At 40.3% G+C, this 22,500-nt stretch overlaps 1 protein-coding gene across 3 annotated transcripts in view; it reads right to left on the bottom strand.

Annotated features, from left to right (window-relative positions):
• myo1ca (myosin Ic, paralog a) overlaps positions 1-22,500 on the bottom strand; it is a 59,938-nt gene that overhangs the window by 31,901 nt on the left and 5,537 nt on the right. Inside the window, exons 2-3 of one of the 3 annotated variants that reach the window (XM_037533629.1) lie at positions 19,240-19,261; positions 1,671-1,829 (exon numbers count right to left, since the gene is read on the bottom strand). In XM_037533629.1, coding sequence (XP_037389526.1) covers positions 1,671-1,829; positions 19,240-19,254 — 174 coding nt within the window. In that variant the 5' untranslated portion in view covers positions 19,255-19,261. Of the gene's footprint in view, positions 1-1,670; positions 1,830-13,372; positions 14,036-19,239; positions 19,262-22,500 lie in introns of those variants that run through there. The other 2 variants (XM_017713900.2, XM_017713901.2) reach the window with 2 other exon arrangements.

The raw sequence follows: 22,500 nt of genomic DNA, 5'->3' as shown, positions 1-22,500 counted from the left end.
TTCAGCTCACTCCCACTTTTCTTACAGACTCAGTCAGAAACTGCCTCAGTCAGAGACCGCCTCAGTCAGAGACCGCCTCTACCAGGGCAGTTTCTAAAGCTTTATCATCCAGTCTTCAAACAGAGATCCTCTTAGCTTTTATTTGGTATTTAGCTTATTAAATTGTAAACACTGTTTGACCAGAGGAGGATGCATCTCCCCTTGTTAGTCTTGGTTCCTCCCAAGGTTTCTTCCTCGAGTCTGAGGGAGTTCTTCCTTGCCACCATCGCCTCTGGCTTGCTCACTGGGGGATATATGTTGTAACTGTGTGTTTTCAAACTCCTGTAAAGCTGCTTTGTGACAACATTGTTGTAAAAAGCGCTACACAAATAAACTTGACGACTTGACTGACACTCATTTTTGCATGAGATGCACAGATGCCTCTTTCGATACTGATACCCAATTTTTTGTATCAGCCAATACTGAGTATTGATACTGATACTAACTCTAGGTTATCTAACCTAACTCACATATAAGTACTGATTTTTATACAATTACATTTTTAAACCATTTTATTTGGGTAAAATCTGTGTTGTGCATCATAAACAAAAACACATTCAAATTGGCTTGCTGGCATTTACTTGTTGGATTATATTTATTAGATGCTTAAGAAGACCTATTTTATTAGCCTGCGCTGACTAGTATCACGTTGAGTGATGGGGGGAGAAGGGGGGCCATCCTACCCACCCAGAGAGAGCGACGCCAATTGTGCTCTCTTGGACTCCTGGCTATGGATGGCTGTAGCATCACCAGGGATCAAGAGGCATGAAGCTACTTTTTTCCAGGCTAATTGTTTACATGTGGGTCCACCATTCAATTCTTCACTAGCACAATGACAGAAATGACATAATAGTTTTATGGTAGTTACTGTATGATAACCCTGTAGTTTAAGGGGTTCCAACAACAAATTCAATACATAAATCTGGGTTAGGGTCAATTTAGGTAGTCTAGGTTAATTCGGGGCAACACTTTACTGTTCAAAAGACTACAAAAGCTTGTCATGACAACTGACATGATCCAGCATAAATGTTTATAAAAGCTTATTCCAATAGCTGTCATCTGTCATGAAGGCTACTTTAGCTAGCAGAACAAAATTGGCAAATGTAACTTTTATAGCAAATGCCCCCTACTGGAATAAGCATTTAAAAACATTCATAAAGGGTTATGTCAGATATCATGACGTGCTTATGTAGGAGTGATAGCATTATGAACAAAGTCCTACAGTAAAGTGTTACCAAATTCAGTTCTCTATGATGCTCTGTACGGTGTTCTAATGTCGGGAATAGTGATTAGGGGAACATATCTATTCTCTGTAAGTGTTCTTTATAGTTCTTCAGTGTAAGGAATAGTGATTAACTGTTAACTACATGCAAGTTTTCTTATACAGTTCTATAACCTAATAGCTCAGGCACAATAGTTTGCACTGAAGTCTCTGTAGGTACTGAATAATAAGCCTTAGTATGTAATAAACCTGGGACTTTGAGGGGTTAAGAGACTAATCCCCTTTCCTGTAATCGTGTTCTATATACTGGTCTATCGTAGGGCATAATGATTAGGGCCATTCTGTGTCTATAATAGCGCTGTGTGGTAATAGCTGGTATGGTAATGCAGATTGTGTGTGCATATCTTACGTATATGAGGTTCTCTTTGTAGCGCCGGCGCAGGTTTTCGATGAACGCTGCCTCGCTGGTGTAGTTGTCCAGCAGCAGGAAATCCTGCACCCCCACCCGATCCCTCGCTGACAGACCGCTCTCCATCACCAACCGCACTATTCCCTCCACCTCTACCTCCTACAGAGAGAGAGAGAGAGACAACAAGAGTCTGTTTAGATGACTTCACACCAGCTCAGCATGGTTGGAGTTATCATTTATCTGAACTAAAGAGCTGAAAACTTCAAACACCATTCGTCTCTTGGCTGAGTGATATTTAGGATCAATGGAAAATGTACTGTTTGCTTTTTTGGCTGAACAAGTGCTTTAAACAGGTGGCGCACTTCACTCGTATCTCCAGACGTTAATCAAAGAGAAGGGAGCATTTTCATCGCAAAGCAAAGAGATCAATAGATCATGAGGAGCGCCGAATTCAAAACAAGCACAAACAGTCAGCAGATGCCAAAGTGAACGGAAATGTGGTTAAACGAGTCCAGACTGAATGTCTGAGGCTGTCAGTATTAAACTCCACCCTTAATAAAGGGGGAGATTAACCAAACATGCTAACACAGCTAAGAGTGACCAGAAACAGGCATGACGTAATTTGCATAAGGCTAACTGGTGGTTTGTTGTCTTCATTATTAATGCTGGAAAGTGTAGCACTCATTATTAATTCTTCACAATTATCACAATATTATTGTGATTGGTCACAATATTAGCACTTACTGGTCTGTTTCTTTAAAGGGACCATTAACTTGGGAGATTTACTTTATTTTGGATGCCTGTCTGTAAAAACTGAAGGGGAAAAAGTGTTTTTAATCACTACTGAAACAGTAAATGCTTATTATCTGCTTTGGATTTGCTAAAGTTATGGTCGCGATTCAGCTCAATTACGACTCTTTAGGAAACGATTTAGTGCAAAAATTCCCCACAGTTCCAACTGATTAGGGTTCTTTGGGAAATTAATCAATGCATAACGAAATCGTAGATTTTACTACGATTATATTTGATTCTATTCAATCATGATGCCTTAGGAAACGATTCAATGCATGAAATTTCAAATTTCGCCACAATTCTTTTATGATTCTGAGTCAAATCACATCATAAAATCCTGAATTTCACTACAAAGGTATTTGATTCTATTCAGTTATGATTCTTTTGCAATTTTTTCAATATGTGATAAAAATTCTATAAACGATTCAATTGGATTTAATTATTTTCAAGATTCAGAATACAGAATATTCACAACAGCCCCAGAATGTCTGGGCAGGATTTTTACAATTGAAGCTGATTCAGATCGGTGCATCTTTACACCACTACTACTACTACTATACACACACACACATACACACACACACACACAGAAACATGAGATATACTGAGGTTTTCTACCTGTTTTGTAAAGTGTGCAGGTTTGTTTCAGTGTATCTGTAGGCATTTGAGAGATTTAATGCAAAATATGTTTTCATTTTGAAATGTTAAACAATATCAGCATTGGAAGCAGCTGCTATCCATAATATTTATTAGAAAAATTAAAATATTTAGCCCTGCATTTAGAAGATAAACGGATTTTAGATCTTTATATTGTGAAGCGATATAATGGAAAGGTCTTTAACTGGAAAAATAAAGCAATTACGCAAATTTGGCATCATGTGACCTAAACAAATAAATAAATAGCGCAAGCCATCTACATCACTTCTGCATTAATAGAGCACTTTTTTCCATAATTTTGCACATCATGTTTGGAGAATGATGTAAATTGAGTCATGAGATGTGAAAACTGTGCAATATTCATTAATACTCTTTACCTTCTGCTAATATCAACTATCAATGCGCTATGGAAAAGTCAGGGTAGCCAGATAAACAAAAACATGTATAAAATTTGTCTCAGACGTGAAATTGGTGAACACAAACAATAACATCAGTATTTTTTGGAGAAAGTGACATCATTACATATAGGACCTTTTACCACTGTAAGTCAATTTAATGGAAATTCGCACACAAGCTGCCAGCAGCACAAACTGTAAACTTTTTCATGCATTTATGATGTACCATTAGCAAAACGCACATGGAAACATAGCCAATGATGTAATGAAGCTCAGGAGGAACATGTGGAGGACTCTGGTGTACCTTTCTTCAAGTCTGCACACGATGGTACGATCACAGAGTCCAGCGCTTTCACTGGCTCACTCATATCTGTGTAATCCTACACCACACACTGTACACACTGTCAACATACCACAGATCCGTGTGTGTGTGTGTGTGTGTGTGTGTGTGTATACATGTAAACCTCTCACACACGACAGGCCAAGGCCATTTAGCACACAGCACATTTAAAAACACACACAAACATTACGCCTCATAAATCCCTCCTTTTTATTCACCCACTTACAGCAAAAACCATCTAACTCTGTCTTTCTTATATGCACTAGGATGGGATCAGTAACATGTGGCTCAGGAGCCGTATGAGGCTCTTTTACCTTAAAATAAAAAGCAAAATAAAGCTCTGCTCATTTTTGAATAAACGATCTTAAACTGAAGGCTGGCGCACAGATTGCTGTGCTAATGAAACGGCAAAGACAGAGATTCAAGACAAACGTTAATTTGGAGATGAATGGACTTACTTGCGTTCATAATCTCTCCAGCTGGTTTACTGATACGTTTAATCTGCAAGGAGAAACTGTTAAGCACTAAAAAGTCGCTTTTCGTTTGCCAGCTTCTTGGTCAAATTTTCCCAGTCCACCTTAACTGGTGCAGTTGTTACATTCTGGCACCTGGGGCACTATTTAAAGTGGAATGGGTAAATTCAAACAAGCAGCTGGTGAATGAGAAGTGACTAAAAAGATTTTACGTGTAAAGACATTTTACAAGAAGCTATTCCACATTTGTTTCCTGCCAGAGATGTGAGAAAAGCAGCTATAGCTCAGCTAAAGCTTAAAGCAGAGCAAAGGAAGTCTGTGTTTTTGTTTATAATATATTAAAGTCTATATCAGGACATCAGCACATACTGAGACTTCAATAAAAACTTCAATAAAATGCACATAAAATGTTGTGGCTCCCAAGGTGGTTTGATTTTTGTTGAAAAATCAAAAAGGCTCTTCTTAACATTTGGGTTACTGACCCCTAACTTAGGGTGCAAGCCTCTGATCGCAATTCAGCTCAATTACGACTCTTTAGGAAACAATTCAGTGCATCATGAAACTTTAAAAATTCCCCACAACTGATCAGGGTTCTTTGGGAAATGAATCAATGCACACTGAAATTGTAGATTATACTATGATTATATTTGATTCTATTCAATCAAGATTCTTCAGGAAACGATTCAATGCAGCATGAAATATCAAATTTCACCACAATTCTTTTATGATTCTTTAAAAAACATCATAACGCATCATAAAATCCTACATTTCACTGCAAAGGTATTTGATGCTATTCAGTTATGATTCGTTTGCAATTTATTCAATATGTGATAAAAAAATTCAAAACATGATTCAATTGGATTTCATTAAGATTCAGAATACAGAATATTCAGAATATGCTAATAATTTTCGTTGATTCAAAACAGTCCCAGAACTGATTTTTATGATGGAAGCCGATTCTTCTATGTTGGGCAAAAAAGTGCACACTATATTAAATATTGTTATGGCAAATTTTTCCAAAATCCCAAATTTCAAAATTGCTACAGTTGAATCGCCACATTCAGATCAATGCATCTTTACACCACTATTACACACACACACACACACACACACACACACACACACACACACACACACACACACACACACAGGCATCTGTAAACAATGGATTAAAATGAGCAGTGGGGAAGCCTGAGTTGTGTTCCTGAGAACAGGCGTCTCCAGGGAGTTGTTAAAATCTCGATAAGCTCATTAAGGTCATCAGGGTACTGTTATCTCCGCCTCGTTAAAGGAAAAGAATCTCTGGAACAACAGTGGAGCTTAGCCAAGGAAATCCTACATCCACACACACACACACACACACACATACACACACACACACACACACACACAGAGTTAGAGCATTGTTCAGTCCTGAACTTCTACAGGTGGCCTTCCTGTCTCCCAAACACACACACAGCACAGCAAAAATGAAGTAAACAGATACACACACTGACACGCACAGAATGAAAACACCACACACTTCTTCCTCATACACACGCACTTGGCACACACACACACACACACACACACACACACACTTCCTTCACGTTTGAGGTCAGATTTTCCACTGTTTCAACCTAAGCATATTATGCTGTCAGTGGGCAAAATATAACTGCTTCTACATTGTGTGTGTGTGTGTGTGTGTGTGTGTGTGTGTGTGTGTGTGTGTGTGTGTGTGTGTGTGTGTCCTGACTTTGCAGGGAAAAAACAGGTCTACACTCTAAAGCTGCCAGAAAGGATAGTTAGGATGATGCCATAGTACAGTGCTGCCCAAAGTGTGGCCTGTGGGCCAAAGTCCACCTCTGACATCATTTGGTTTGGCCCAACAGGAGGTTCCCCTAACTCCTTCCACCCGATCAGAGAACAAACATTTATACACTGTGTGGAACATTCTAGAGAATTCGTAGCACAAAATATGCTGATATACGGTAAAGAACTGTTGATCTGTTTAAACCCAAGGCATTAACTGAAATAGTATATAGTTATCGCTGTTGTCAAAAGAATAGTAACTTTACAGGAGAAGGAAAAACCATACTTTACTTTTAATGTAAGTCAATGGAACCAGACTTCTTTTTTTAAGTCACACACAATGTAAAGAACAAGAGGAATTTTCAAATTATGTAAAAAAATGGACATAAAGGTTTTCTTCCGACAACAGCAAGATAGCTATATATATATATATATATATATATATATATATATATATATATATGTGTGTGTGTGTGTGTGTGTATGTTTGTGTTATTTATAGCTACTTTTTAATTGTTTTCAATGTTGTTTGTATGACCTTTTTTATTTTAGAGTGAAGTTTAATTAAACAAATGCTGTCCTGCAATTTCATGTCATTACTGGAACAAAAAGGGTTTTTACACTTTGAACATACTATTATATTATGCATAAAACAACCCAACAAAAAGTTGAGACGCTGTGCAAATGTAAATAAAAACACAATGATGTGCAAATCATTTAAACCCTATATTTAAGTGAAAATACTACAAAGACAATAAATGGTGAAACTGAAAAATGTTATTGTTTTTTGAAAAATTGCATTTGATGCCAACAACATGTTCCAAAAAAGTTGGGACAGGGGAAACAAAAGACTGGTCAATTTGCGTAATGCTAAAAAAAAAAAAAACACCTGGTGGTTAATTGGCAGGTCAGTAACATGACTGGGTATAAAAAGATCATCTCAGAGAGTCTGAGCCTTTCAGAAGTAAAGATGAGGAGAGTTCACCACACAACGTGGGCCCTCAGGTGGCACTGCATTAAAAACAAACCTGATTCTTTAGAGGAAATCACTGCATGGGCTCAGAAACACTTCTGAAAACCACTGTCTGTGAAAACAGTTCGTCACTACATCCACAAATGCTAAGTAAACAAATAAAAACAGGATCTAGAAACAGTGCCGCTTTCTCTGGGCCTGAGCTCATTTAAAACAGACTGAGGTGAAGAAAGTGTCCTGTGATCCGGCAAATCAAATTTGACACCATGTCCTCTGGGCTAAAGACCACTCAGCTTGTTATCAGTGCACAGTTTTAAAGCCAGCATTTATGATGATACAGGGGTGCATTAGTGCACATGGCATGGGTGACGTGCACATCTGTGAAGGGACCTTTAATGCTGAATTATATATACATGTTTTGGCAACATATGCTGCCATCCAGATGACGTCTTTTTCAGGGAAGGCCTTGTTTATTTCAGTAAGACAATGTCAAACCACATTCTGCATGTATTACAACAACATTGCTCTATGCCAGAGTCCAGGTGCTAAATTGACCTGCCTGCAGTCCAGACCTGTCAAGACTCATAACATTTGGCACATTATGAAATGAAAAATGCAACAAATGAGCCCCCAAACAGTTGAGCAGCTGAAATCCTGTATCAAACAAGAATGGGAAACATTTCACTTTGAAAACTACAGCAGCCTCTCCTCAGTTCCCAAATGCTTACAGAGTGCTGTTAAAAGAAGATGTGATGTAACACAGTGGTAAACAGGCCACCATCCTGTTTTAGGAATGTGTTGTTGGCATCAAATTCAGAATGGGTATATATTTGTCAAAAAAACAATAGCAGTTCTCAGTTTCAACATTCGAAATGTTGTCTTTGTAGTATTTTCCTTTAAAAATATGGTTTACATGATTTGCATATCTTTGCATTGTATTTGTATCTTTTATATATATAAAAACAAAAACAAAACAACACAGCTCTAAAAATGGAATTTAGATTATAACCAAATGATCCCAAACAGTTCTGGCATCAATCACCACACCCCTAATGCACATTCCATCTCTCTCTCTCTCTCTCTCTCTCTCTCTCTCTCTCTCTCTCGCTCTCTCCCTCCCTCATTAGCAGTGTTTAAATTGGCTGAACTTCTATATACCAAACATCTCTCCCTCTCTCTCTCCTTCTATGTCTCCAGTATCTCCTGCTCACTCTCTCTAAAACAACATTCCCCAATTCTCGTGAGAAATAAGGATTTTGCTCTTATCACATTTTACTCTATTCAGAGGAGCTTTGAATATTTCCTCTAAAGCAGCCTGCGGTTCAGCACTCAGCAGAGTCGTTAGAGCTGTGTTTGCATACAAAGCACATTTTCTGCTGAGGGACACTCAGCTAACATATTCAGAGTAAGGAGGCGACGGGTAGCGGCTTTAATGATGTACACCGTAAATATACGCATTCATTTGTAAACCATGAGATCCTAGATCAGTGCGCAGTGATGGACCCAGCAGGTCGCTGGGGATGGGGACATATCTTGATCTTCATTACAGATCATCATGTGAATGTATGTATCATGTGACTGATGTGCCAGATCCATTAAAACAGGTGCCAGAACCAATCTAAGAGGAACAGATTAAGCCACTGATGTGAGATCAGATAGCTGAAGATATCATTCCATATGAAGTGACATGAAGCCACATGGCTGCCATACTGGTGCTCCATCCCTTTAAACACTAAATGAAATAAAACTGACATGTTGTGCAAGTTATCCAGCACATGTGTCTCATTAAACACACCTAAGCTCATCAGCTGATTAGCAAGGGCTTCATGAACTGGATTCAGAGTGTTAGATGAGGGTAAACGGGGTTCATCTCTGCAGCACTTGGGCCTGGAGGGTCCCCAGTTTGATATGCCTGGTCCAGCATTACGTTAGCATTAAGTTAGCTAGCCAATTTTTTTGGAAATGGACTCGGTCGATTTCTTTGTCCTGGTCAGATCATTAGGTCAAGATCACATTTACTGTTAAAAATGTTTTGACTAGCTAAATAATTCTATTAATATTGATTTATCAACAGCTTACATACAAGATATAAAGAACTGCACGTCAGCTTTTTTTTTAAATTTGTTACATCTCTTACAGAAAAAGAGCTGTAAAAACCAGAACAAATCACTGTAAGTCAATATGGACAACATCAATTCTATAGTGGGATTATTATATAATAATCAGATTATTATGCTATACAATTATTATATTGTATTATTATAAACTATCTATAATGCATTTAACTTTAATATACTGATGCTGTCAAAACAAAACATCATATCTTCAAAAAGGGAACTTTATAGGAGAAGGGAAAAAAACTTATAATGGATGTTAAGGTAACTAAACTTTTGAAAGTAATTTTTGATCATTTCTATTGATACAAACAACATGAATTTTTAATACAATGCAAAGGGTAACTTGCGCAACAGCAACAATATGCACAATTTGTTCTACTGTTGCACTTCATCTTCACATAGTTCACATAATCTGAACAGTAAACAGCAGGAGCGCTGGCGACAATTTCATATTTACTCAACTGTAGAAGTTTTTTAGGGCTTGAACATCTAGCAATATAACGTCTGTGTAAAAATGATTTCAGTTCAGTCATTATTGCTTTTTAAACATTTTCAAATTTTACCAATATCATGTTCAGTGAACTGCCAAAAAGGTCTCATAGCGCCCAAGCATTCAACCCTTTCACATTCAAATTATGCTACAGGCCTCAAAAACACAATCCTGCTCTACTCTTATTCTGAAGAAAACCATAAATGATGTGAATCATTGTTTATAATTACAGGCTGTTTTAATTTCCGTTATAATGCTCACTGGCTCTGAAGAGCAGCAACAATCCTGTATTAATATATAACTATTTCAAGAAAATTGGACACTGTCTCAATTTACAGTGACTTGCAATTCAACACAAGGAATACCATGATGCTTTAAAACAGTACATTTTTAATAGGGATGCATGTCAATTCCATGGTTTATTCATACTCGTACACCAACATTCCGCAGGTGACACAAGCCGAGTGTGCAATGCCATGATAATGAACGAATCACTCAAGCTGGCAGTGAAGGAATGCCTGCTCACACAAAGTGTTACCGACTCCGTGTCAATCAGATACAAAGTTGTTGGTTACTTTGAAATATTCCGCCTTGGCATATTCCCACCAGACATGTAGGCTAGCAAAATGAAGGCGAAAAAGTCAACATTTGCTACCAAAGTCCTTTTATGCTGACTTTTGATCGAGCAGAATTGTGAGGCATAAACATTAAAACATTTAAAACAGACTGTAGAGAAACTGTACTGTCCTACTGTATAGCAGTTTCTCAGCTTGTCTGCTCAGTACTCGTAGCGCAGCGTGTTATTTTGAAACAGTTTAAATAGTTCATAGACAGAGCTGTCTGTAGGAGTTGCGATTCCCGTAGCATGGACCGAGCTACCGAGTGTGAGTATATAAACTATAGGCTTTGTCTGTACATCACCGGTAATTCAGACACGTCAGAAATCCATAAGATCATCTGACTGCTCAATCAGAACTCGTTTGGACAGTTAATTTAGCAAGATTTAGCTAGATTTTAATCATTTGACTGTTAAGATAACATTTAAACTGACTATTACTTAATTCTAAGTTATGGTATCAGACTTGGTATCAGTGAATACTTGGTCTGATACAAATGGTTTCAAAGCATCGCTAATATTTAACTGGAGAGCTTTTGATACTCTCATACATACATACATACATACATACATACATACATACATGAACATATTAATGTACTATTGGGTTTGTACTAAATATTGAACATATTAATTGTACTATATGTCCATTGGGCAGTCGTGGGCTGGAGGTTAGGGATCTGGCCCTGTGACCGGAAGGTTGCCGGTTCAATCCCCAGCGCCGACAGTCCATGACTGAGGTGTCCTTGAGCAAGACACCTAAACCCCAACTGCTCCCCGGGCGCCGTGGATAGGGCTGCCCACCGCTCCGGGCAAGTGTGCTCACTGCCCCTAGTGTGTGTGTGGTGCTTCACTTGCATGGATGGGTTAAATGCGGAGATGGAATTTCCCCGGTTGTGGGATCAAAACAGTATCACTTAAACTTAAACTTATAGATTTGTATTCATGCATACATGTGTGCTAAGCTTGTATTGTATATATGGTTATCTGACACTTGTTTTTGAGAGTCCATCATATGGTACTACAAAAGTTCAAGAGAGAAATGTAACCAACGAAACAGTTTTGGACATTTCATTTTTAATCTGGGATGATTTTATGAGATGCTTCTGAAAAAACTTGGTCTGGAGCCCCGATATGATACTAATAACTCTTAAATGTGGTCACGACAGAAAATGTCCATACTGTGTCGTCCCTATAGCGAAGGCTCCACTACGATGCCCACTGTTTTAGACAGCTGGAGAAAGTCACATAGTGGGGGAATCCCTCTGGTTTAGTGTGACCGCAACAGAATCTGAAGAACGCAGGACCATATTTTTTTCATTATGTATCACATGAAAAAAAAATAGCAGCCAGAGAACTCCGCGTGGCACATTTCATAGCTCTCATCTCAGTCCATGGCTTTTGAAGCAATATTTTGGTAAAAACAAAATTGGATTTGCCCCACCACCTGCCCCCCGCTTCTGTAACCCACTTAGCATGGTTCTAACTGCATGACTATTTCATCACCCAATTGCCTCCAACCACATTAAGCTGCAAAGTAATCTCTCTTCTGACACTGTATGACACATTGTTTTCTATAAATATGACCTCGGGACATCACATAATTAATACTGCGTTTATGACAACAAGGAACTTGGAATTTTTCAGCCTGGGGCTTCCAGCTTGCTTGTTCGACTGCTTAGCACATAGAAAAGGATCTGAATTTTTATACTGGAATTTGGAAAGTTATTTGATATAAAAGTAGGTGAAAGTTATATAGATATAAACAGCATAAAAACTCAAAACTGCTGAAAGCAAAGTATTACTTCATGTTCTATGGGTGCTACCAAGCTGAAGCGACATCAATTGCAGCTCAGAGAAGTGACATTCTTGAGAAAGTCTGACTTTCCAAGTGGAAATTCCGAGCTGTTTGACCAGTCAAGTAGATGTCGCCCACATGGACGTTGGAACCTTCACAGCTCACACTTGGTCAGGAAAACAGCCTAAAGACAGTACCAGCGGTCATCTCTAATTCTGAATTCTGTCTGTATTGTTAATTGGTGGGGCTTACACTTCCACTACTTTAGCTACATTAGCCTCGTAGCTTGAGTACAAAACTACTTATGATCTTGCTAAACTAGGTTTTACCCTGGATGTCCGTTCAAAAGCACTTCACATTTCCATGAAACTTCCATCCATGAATCTGTGGTCAGTCTGCATGGCTCACACACCCTCCTCAGATTTCCCACACATTAGTGTGTCAGATTTTTCCAACTATTAGCTTGTTGTACAGTAGAGGACTGTGGGTAGCGTAGTTCAGTGGGCTGCTGTGGGATTTGGCTTCAGGCCACTGAACGTGGTCCTCCCTGGCTGTACAAGACTGCGGCTCTTCCATATAAGGGCCGTCTCTCCGCTCCACGGCCCAGAGGAGAGCGGGCCGGGCTGGGCAGGGCACACTGCCCCCGTCCCGAGTGGGCAGAGGAAAGAGTTACAGAGGGGATTGTGGGAATCGTCCCAAAAGTGCAGAGTTGAGAAAGAGCAGAAATGATCACCAGACGTCCTAGACGCAACGGCACGAAGGGTGATGGAGCAACATCTGAAAGCTGCAGCACACATGCCACACACACACACACACACACACACCCCTAACACAATTCAATACACCCCTGCTACATTCCACATTAATCATCTAATCACTTTCCTGTACATTATGCATTGTTTCTACAAAGAACTGTAACCTCTGCATACTTTTGTACTGTAAAACTAAAATTTGCACACTGTTTGTAGTGTAAGGAAAACTTTTGCACACATTTTGCACTGTAAAGCTACTTTTGCACACTGATATTGTTGTGATACTGTAAACATGCGAATATTTCATATATACTCTTATACATCTGTGAATGGACCAAACTGCATACTTGTATGTGTATCAGGACGACATTTGATTGAACCCTTCAGAGCTTCCTTCACAGTTTCAGAGCATTCATCAATATATATCAATATATTCTGCCCAAAATTGGCCTAAAACTGCAAAAACACTCACACACACAGTTTTAAATGTAAATCAAAGCTGCCTTACCCTGCCGAGGTACCTCATCCTTCTTTCTTCCCCTCTTTCTTAAAGAATCCCTCGTCCTGGAGTCCTTCAGTGTTAACCCGCAGAGCTTGTTCGACAGGCCGTCACTCGCGAGTCTCGGAGCATGTAAGCGTGCCTGTGTGCATCTGCTCAAGTTCAGTTTTTCACTCCAAAACACGTCACACCCAACGACAAACCTTTCTTTCTTTCTTTCTCACGTGCTCAATTCCTTCATTTTACAAGTTTCATTTATTTTTCCATAACCTCCCTCTCTCTCTCGCCCTCGCCCTCTCTCTCTCTGACATGAATTTGTTCTCACATACACAACCTAAAACCATGCATATCAATGGAGCCCAAACATGCTCTCGCCATCCATCTGTCCTTTCTGCTCCCTCCTTCTTCTCTCCCTCGCTCTCCCTCTTTTCCTCCTGACGCGCTGCAACAGCTGAGATGAGTCACTCACCCCAAAAAGACACAAAAAGGCAGAAAGAAAGAGAATCCAACGACCAGGGCTCACGCAGACGAGCGAGAGAGAAGGAGGACATGGGTAAAATTAGAGAGCGAGAGGGAAAAAAAGGAAAAGAAATGAGAAACAGATTCCGGAAAAATCCACTAAGTGTGGTGGCCGACGTCCCATCGCAACGACTGTATCCAAAAGATCCAAACAAAAAAATCACATGACTCAGCCTGAGAGCATTTTTTTCCCCTTTACTTTTGTACCCCTCCCTAGCTCGTCCTCTCTCTCCCTCCACCTCTCCCTCTCCCTCTCTCTCCTACACATGCTGAGACACATTGGGAGCCAGAGGTGAGCAGAACCACCGCAGGAGGAGAAAAGATTAATGTGACTCTTCTGTGGAAAGTTGCAGGTCTTGAGTGCCGACTCAAGTACCAGTTGAGTCGAGGCTCGATTCGAGTCCTGAGTCAGTACTGCTAAGCCTCGAGTCAAGTCCAGAGTCCTAAACTTCACGTCTTAAACAAGTGAGTCTGCTTTCTTCAGCTAATCTAATTCAACCCTGAACACCAACCGTGATATAATACATACCTTCTCCAAATGAATGACAAATTCAGTGGCACAAGAATAACCATGACTCACATAATGGTTACGATCAGAGAGTCGAGCAACTACACATGAAGAATTCTCAAGTTCCTACTGAACTTGTAAAAAGTGGAGTTGGAAATAAACGTTTTTGATGATTTTTGGGAGCATTGAGAGCACAGAACTTAAAACAACTAGCTGAGCAAACTCAAAACAAGCACTAGCTTGAGTCGAATTTAGATGACAAACAACAGAAACAGAAAGCAGGACGTCTTCTCTGAACGAAGCATACAGAAAACCCCGCAAAATGGCCAAGTACACAGCTGCCCGGGCTTCATTTTTTCCGTTCCACCTTAAACAATTCAGCAGTCAGGTGCCAGAATGTAGCTGCTGCACCATTTAAGGCGGAATGGAAAATCTGAATATGAAGCTGGCCAATAAAAACTCGGTTCACCTGTGAAGTTTCACCAGTAAGACTGGAGCTCAGGTGCAGATTGAAGGCGTACTGAAGGTGAACTGGAATTCTCACACCTCCCTCGTCTTCTGGAATGAAACGAGCCAAACACGAGCATAAAAAGCAGACGTCTGACAGTGAGTGCGAATACATGCACAATAAACCGAGAACTACTCAGTGCATTAACAGCCCATTATTGGGTTTGAGTCTTAAAGTTTTAAAGTATGAAAAGCACAAAAATGAGTGGTCCTCCAGGAGCCGGGTGGAGAAACACGGCCTAAAATGACAAACAACTGAACTCAGACTTGAGACTTCAGGTTTCAAACTAAAATAAACAAGCAAAACTGAGTAAATCAGGGCCGCCAACCTGAGCGAAGTAACTTTTCCAGCCTTACACAAATGCGACTTTACCGTCAGTTCTACTACAATGATTCACAGTCATTCCTGCAAAGCTGTTCTCCCACGGCTAACGGCGGCGTCACGTCCAACACGGCATCAGATGGCAAACCTTTCACCACAGAAAACCCTTCAGTCTGATGGACAGAAAGAGGCAAAACAACTTGAAACTGTGGTTGAGCACACAGTTTGCTTGGCAAGTACACTAACAATTATAGCTGCTATACTCCAGCAAATCGACAGCTAATCTACAGCTAATCTATAGCTACATTCCAGCTAAACTCACCAAAACTCACTAAAGTTTCAGCTGCATTAGGTCCTGCAGCAGCTCATTTCTGTGCTATAGAAACTACAGACCAACCCACCATTCTGATTTCTGAACGTGGCGCTTCAGTTGAGTTTTTTATATAATGCCGGGCTGGTCATTTGAACCCGAAAAGGTTTTTTGTGTCAGTTTATAAGACTCAACTAAAACTCTCTGCTAAAGACTCGAGACTCGACCTGTGAACATCTCTGCTATAAACCTGCCTTGTTGGATCAGGGGGTCTGAGCGAGACTAGTGTCTGCATACCAAAGCACTGCCAGACCACAAGGTGGTGGAAAGACAGTGTATTACTGTTCATAATCATCATCGTCATCATCATCATCGGTTATATGTATGAAGCTATGGCAGCTGCTTAATTAAAACAATGTGTGTTTGACAGATGGTCGGGTGCCACACATACACACACACACACACACACACACACACACACACACACACACACACACGCAGATGCAGCCTAAATTATGCATTGAGATGGACGCTGATGATTGACAGAGTAACCATGGAGTGGAGATCAGCAACAAACACACACACATAGACACACACACACACACACACACACACACACACACACACACACACACACAAACAGATGTTGCATAATCAGTCTTATGATAAACATATGATTAGAGGAGGAAAAAATCAACCTCAGACACAAACCCAGCACTGTTACTCTTTACACACACACACACGTTTGTTTTTATACTTTGTCAGGACATGGCATCCCATATGTGTATTATATATACCTAAGTACCTAAGTTGTAATATATATGTATATATATGGTTTCCAGTTTAAACAAAAAAAGCATGTGGCTCTTTGTAAAAAGTACTAAGGTCAGAGACTCTTCCGTTGTTTATTTTTCAGCCAAAAAGGCCATAAAGCTCATGTTATTTGATTTTTTTTAGCATGATGCTGAAAACCATATATACCAACATACTTTTTTGCTCACTATAAAGTTTGGTCTTAGAATTGGGTTGAATTTTCTGCAAATCCACTCAGTGATGTCGAGGTCTGGACTCGTTGTTTGAGATCTTCGTTGAGTTCTAGTATGGACAGACGGATGGACAGAAGGATGGACAGAAACGTCTATTACTTGATTATTACCTGAAGCAAAAGTGGAGCTTGATTTTCTCCCAAAGATGAAAGCAGCTTTAAGCTCCGTTTGTCTAATGTGGATGTGAGGAGGGCCATTTTCTCTGTAGTCTTTTCAGTATTAGATTTTTTTTACTTATTTTCTTTTGGTTTTCTCCTTCATTAAATCTCCTTAGAGATTTCTCCTGACTGTTTTGACTGTAAATTAAAAAGAATAAAAAGGGAGTTCTTATGGACCATAATGTCTTAATAGAAATCGCAGGGCATTTTTTAGCTTAAACGTTATAAAAACTTAAAAGCCAACACACACACACACGCGCGCACACACACACACTTCCTCTGTGTGTATCAGGTTGGGTCTTTGGCTCAGCCTGACAGCTTCATCTTCAGTCAGTCAAGCCAAGTTCAGTTACGCTCTGTTTCAACATCTTATCTCTTCCAAACCCCAACACACACACACACACACACACACACACACACACACACACACACACACACACCTCTCTCTCTAATGTGCTGATGTGTGTGTTCTTCCGCTGACCACCTGTGTTTTTGTTCACACACAGTCCATCTGCTACACAAAGCTTTGGCCAATAAATTGGAGATGGACAGCTCACTGTAATACACACATCAGTTTTGATTTCACACACACACTCACATGCATACACACTCACACACACACACACACACACACACACACACACACTCACATGCATACACACGGATACACACTCACACACACACACTCACATCTCTATCTCCATCTTCTTTTCATCACTGAGCCCCCTGCTGTTGCTCATGTAAACACACACACACACACACATACACACACACACACACACACACACACACACACCTATCGTATATCCGTGTACTTGAGGACAAAGGAGAGGCAAAGTTCACTCAAAATCCTGTTGGGAAACAAATGACCCAACCCCTGGTCATTCACCATTCCACAGATTCATTCCCAGTGGTGTCCAGATGGCCTTTAAAGGAACAGCTCCAGGTCTACACAATGTTCCACTTTACAAATGTAGTTGATCAGCCAAGAAGCATCTGAAGTTTGCTTTAGTTTTACAGAGGAGCCATGAGTCTAACAAGTATGCTAACAAATAAAGGAAGCTAACGCTCACCAGTTAACATCATGGGAACCGCGGAGCTGTTCAGCAGTGTCAAACAGCCGTGTTTACAGGGGTGTGGCCTGGCCTGGCCTGACCTGGCCTGACGGGGCTACAGCTGTCAATAATTTTTAAACAGTGCTGACCACTGTAGTGCGTTTCATTACAGAGAGAGAGAGAGATCTCGAGTGAGTGACAGAAAGAGAGAGAGAGAGATCTCGAGTGAGTGACAAAGAGAGAGAGAGAGATCTCGAATGATGACAGAGAGAGAGTGACAGAGAGAAAGATCGAGTGAGTGACAGAGAGTGAGTGACAGAGAGAGAGAGAGATCGAGTGAGTGACAGAGAGAGAGAGAGGTTGAGTGAGTGGCAGAGAGAGAGAGATCGAGTGATGACAGAGAGTGAGTGACAGAGAGAAAGATCGAGTGAGTGACAGAGAGAGAGAGATCGAGTGATGACAGAGAGTGAGTGACAGAGAGAGAGAGATCGAGTGAGTGACAGAGAGAGAGAGATCGAGTGATGACAGAGAGTGAGAGAGATTGAGTGAGTGGCAGAGAGAGAGATCGAGTGATGACAGAGAGTGAGTGACAGAGAGAAAGATCGAGTGAGTGACAGAGAGAGAGAGATCGAGTGAGTGACAGAGAGAGAGAGATCGAGTGATGACAGAGAGTGAGAGAGATTGAGTGAGTGGCAGAGAGAGAGAGATCGAGTGAGTGACAGAGAGAGAGAGAGAGAGAGATTGAGTGAGAGACAGAGAGAGAGAGAGATTGAGTGAGAGACAGAGAAAGAAAAGAAGCCTAAGTCGAAGCTGATTTTGTACATGAAAAACTCCCATCACGATTAGGTCGAGCAGAAAACTTTATCAGCCCCGTTTAGAAAATAGATACGTCACTGCTGTCAGAACAAAACCTCATATCTCAAAAATGCTAACTTTACAGGAGAAGGAAAAACACTCTTTACTTTTAATGGAAGTCAATGGAACCAGGATTTTTTCCAAGTCCGAAAATAGAACCGAAAGAAAACTTGTTGGAAACAAGTTTGGTGTGGAATATATCACGGCAGATCTCTGAGAAAGTGAAAGCAAACGTCTTGGTTGATTGAGGTAAAACAATCAAAACAGGATGTCTGAAGAGCAGAAGAGCCTTTAAACACACTACAGAAGCTGCTGAAGCCCCAGTCAGGAACATCTACAGCTCACAGGTCTATTTTTGGTGCTGCAACAGAACATACTGTAAAAATAAACAACAACAACAACAAGTACAACAGATGCTACGAGACCACACCGACACATGCTCCAGCTAATCTCTGGTCCTGGGATGGCCCCTGGATGGTGCTTGTTGTTGCAGTTCCAGATTGGGGCTTTAAAGCGATAGTTCGGCAAAACTATCACTTTAATATTTAATATTAAAGGAAGAAGGTAAGGGGATGTCAGCATGCATGCCTACCTACCGTCTCCAACTCCATGGTAATGCTTGAAAGAAATGAAAAGGGACAAGCAGTAAATCATGACATCAACATGTCAATATAAAAAAAACACATTTTTTCCTGTTTATTAAAAAATAATATTGTAAATACCATTTTTATGAGTCTGTGTCCATTCCTGCTTCATGTATATCTGCTTGAATTCATATTAGCTGCCTTGGTAATGTAATTTGTAATATTTACTGCAAATAAAGAGAATGTGAGCATGTATAATACCCTGTTTTGACTGTACACACACGCTGTGTGCACCACACTCATTCTATACCACATGCAAAGGCCTAGACTAAAGGAGAATAAAGGGGAAGTCAACCAAGACATTTTCAAAATGTCTGCATAATAAAGTCATTATAATGAAGAAAGTCATTCAGAGTGGTTGAGCATGAAACATTCTCTTCTAAAAAACCTCACAACTCAGAACTGTTCACAGTGGCAGTGATAGGAACCAGACGTCTGAAGAGTTTTGAACTCCTGACGGAAAGTTATTACATAAAATGTGATGCACTGCCTAATGTCAGACATTGTACTTGGAAAGACTTTAGCTGTTTTATCCTAAAATGTCCTTTTTCTAATCCATTCATGGTTCAGAAGAACATGCAGGACGTTGTGAGGCAAAATAGAACCGAAAGAACCGAAAAACGTGTTTTTATTTTATTTCCCATTATTGCACCATAATTAGGTTCACTTGTCATTTTGGTTGTAATTACAATGGCAGCATTTGTCCCATCACCTCCACTGTAAAGAAATCAGTGAATCAACCACTGAATTAGGGGTACAGGAAAAACTCGATTCTTCGATGCATCGTGATGTGGACGTGAACGATTCTGAATTGATTCATAAATGTCAAAAAAACGATTTTCTAAATATTTAATTTATGATGTAACGTTGACGGAACGTGAAAGGCGGAACTTGGCTATGTGCAGCACCCGGACGGTCTGTGGCAGCACATGACAAAAACAACTGGATGAGCGAGAAATCCAACCAGAGCCCTCTGCATTAAAAGCCAGGTTAGATCAGGAGTCCCAACCCAAATGTTCAGAAGAGCCACTTTGTCCTTGTTCTGTCAACAAAGTCAAACCACCTTGGCAGCCACAGCATTTAATGTCCAGTATTGCTCAGTATGTGCTGATGTCCTAGTATAGGATAAAAATATAAATGCAAACGCAGACCTACGTTGCTCTGCTTTAACCTTTAGCTCAGCTATAGCTGCTTTTCTCACATCTCCGCCAGAAAATCTTTCCTCAAAACTAAAACAACTAATAGTCTCTCAACGTTCGGCTGTCTTACAAGGCAGAAGCCACTTCTCATTGGGCAGCTTCTTGTTTGAAACTGCTGGAACGGGAAAATTAGAAAGAGAAGCGACTCTAAGTGTCTCCATTCGTCTCTAAATGGTCGTCTTAATCTCTTTGCCTTTTCATAGCTACTAGTTTGGCGAGATTTCGTTGCTATGTGACCTGCAGTCTGCACGGCAGTCCTCAGTCGTTGAGAACCGGGGCTTTAACGCCGTGCTGCACACTTTGGAGATTCAGCGTCCAGTCTCGAAAACATTTTACTGACACAGTGAAACCCTAACAGCGCATTTTATCGCAGATGAGTGGCAGCATCCAAGCAATAGCAGTGAATGAGAGACTTCCAGTTCACTCGCCACATCACTTCCATTTGATTCCTTAATAAAGGATACTGGAAGTAAATCCATTAGGGATCATTATAAATACTTTGCTTTAAAACTACCAAGTCCTCAGACAGTAGGAAAATAGAAATCCTGTGTAGAAAAAAAAAGATGCATTGAGATGCATCGATAATCGTTTTATTATCGCATCTCAGCCTCTGAATCGTAATCGAATCGAATCGTGAGGTGCCTAAAGATTCCCACCCCTACACTGAATTATGTAAAATCAGTAAAATTCCCCTTTAAGGACACCACAAACTTTGCCAGCCACTCAATGTTAAATGTTCCTATTCTGCATTAAGGCCTGTTCACACCGAGCCCAGTTTTAAAGGGATGTGATATTTAACACAGAACCTTCACATGATGTCCACTTTTTAAACACTCAGGGAATGCAGGAAGTGGGCTGGGGAGTGTCATGTCCTTCTCCTGTTGATAGTGGAAACTATGCCTATGCGCACATACAAAAAGTGCAGCTTCTTTAAACTAATCTCTCAGGCTAGGGTGGGGTTCCCTTTCAGGAGCTCTGATGACTCCAGTTTTCTGTGGAAGCTCCAAAGAGCAGCTCACAAACACCATTAGCCCAAACATGCCACGGCCAGTAAGCTACCAAATCCTAACCCAAATACAGCACAGAGCAGTATTTTAGAGGCCGCATGTGTGCTGTCTATTAACAACACTCTTTTTTCACCATTATTCCACTCACTGCCAGCTGCTAAGTAAGATCAATGGCTGTTTTAGTCTACTGGAACTGCAACCCCATTTCCAAAAAAGTTGGGACACTGTGCAGAATGTAAATACAAACAGAATGCAATGATATGCAAATCACGTAAAACATATTTTTAAACGAACATAGTACAAACACAACAAATCAAATGTTGAAACTGAAAAAAATATATGTTTAAATATATTTCCATTTTGAATTTGATGCCAACAACACACTCCTAAAAAGTTGGGACGGGGGCCTGTTTACCACTGTGTTACATCATCTCTTCTTTTAACACTCTAAGCGTTTGGGAACTGAGGAGACGCTGCTGTAGTTTTCAAAGTGAAATATTTTCCTGTTCAGTGTCTCATTTGTCGTATTTTTCATTTCATAATGTGCCATAAAGCATTTTCAGTAGGTGACAGGTCTGGACTGCCGGCAGGTCAGTTTAGCACCCAGACTCTTTTAATACAGAGCCATGCTGTTGTAATACATGCAGAACGTGGTTTGACATTGTCTTGCTGAAATAACGAAGGCCTTCCTGAAAAAGACGTCATCTGGATGGCAGCATATGTTGCCAAAACATGTATATATCATTCAGCATGAAAGGTGCCTTCACAGATGTGCACGTCACCCATGCCGTGCGCACTAATGCACCCCATACCATCATGAATACTGGCTTTTTGCACTGATAACAAGCTGAGTGACCTTTAGCCCAGAGGACATTGTCTATGATTTCCAAAAAGAATCTCAAATGTTGATTCGTTGGACCACAGGACACTTTTCCACTTCCCCTCAGTCCACTTTAAATGACATCAGGCCCAGAGAAGGTGGCAGTGTTTCTGGATCCTGTTTATAT

The sequence above is a fragment of the Pygocentrus nattereri genome, chromosome 23 (genome assembly GCF_015220715.1).
Source record: "Pygocentrus nattereri isolate fPygNat1 chromosome 23, fPygNat1.pri, whole genome shotgun sequence".
NCBI lineage: Eukaryota > Metazoa > Chordata > Actinopteri > Characiformes > Serrasalmidae > Pygocentrus > Pygocentrus nattereri.
Note: the sequence above shows the minus strand (reverse complement) of the source record. Positions and strands in the feature narration are given on the sequence as shown.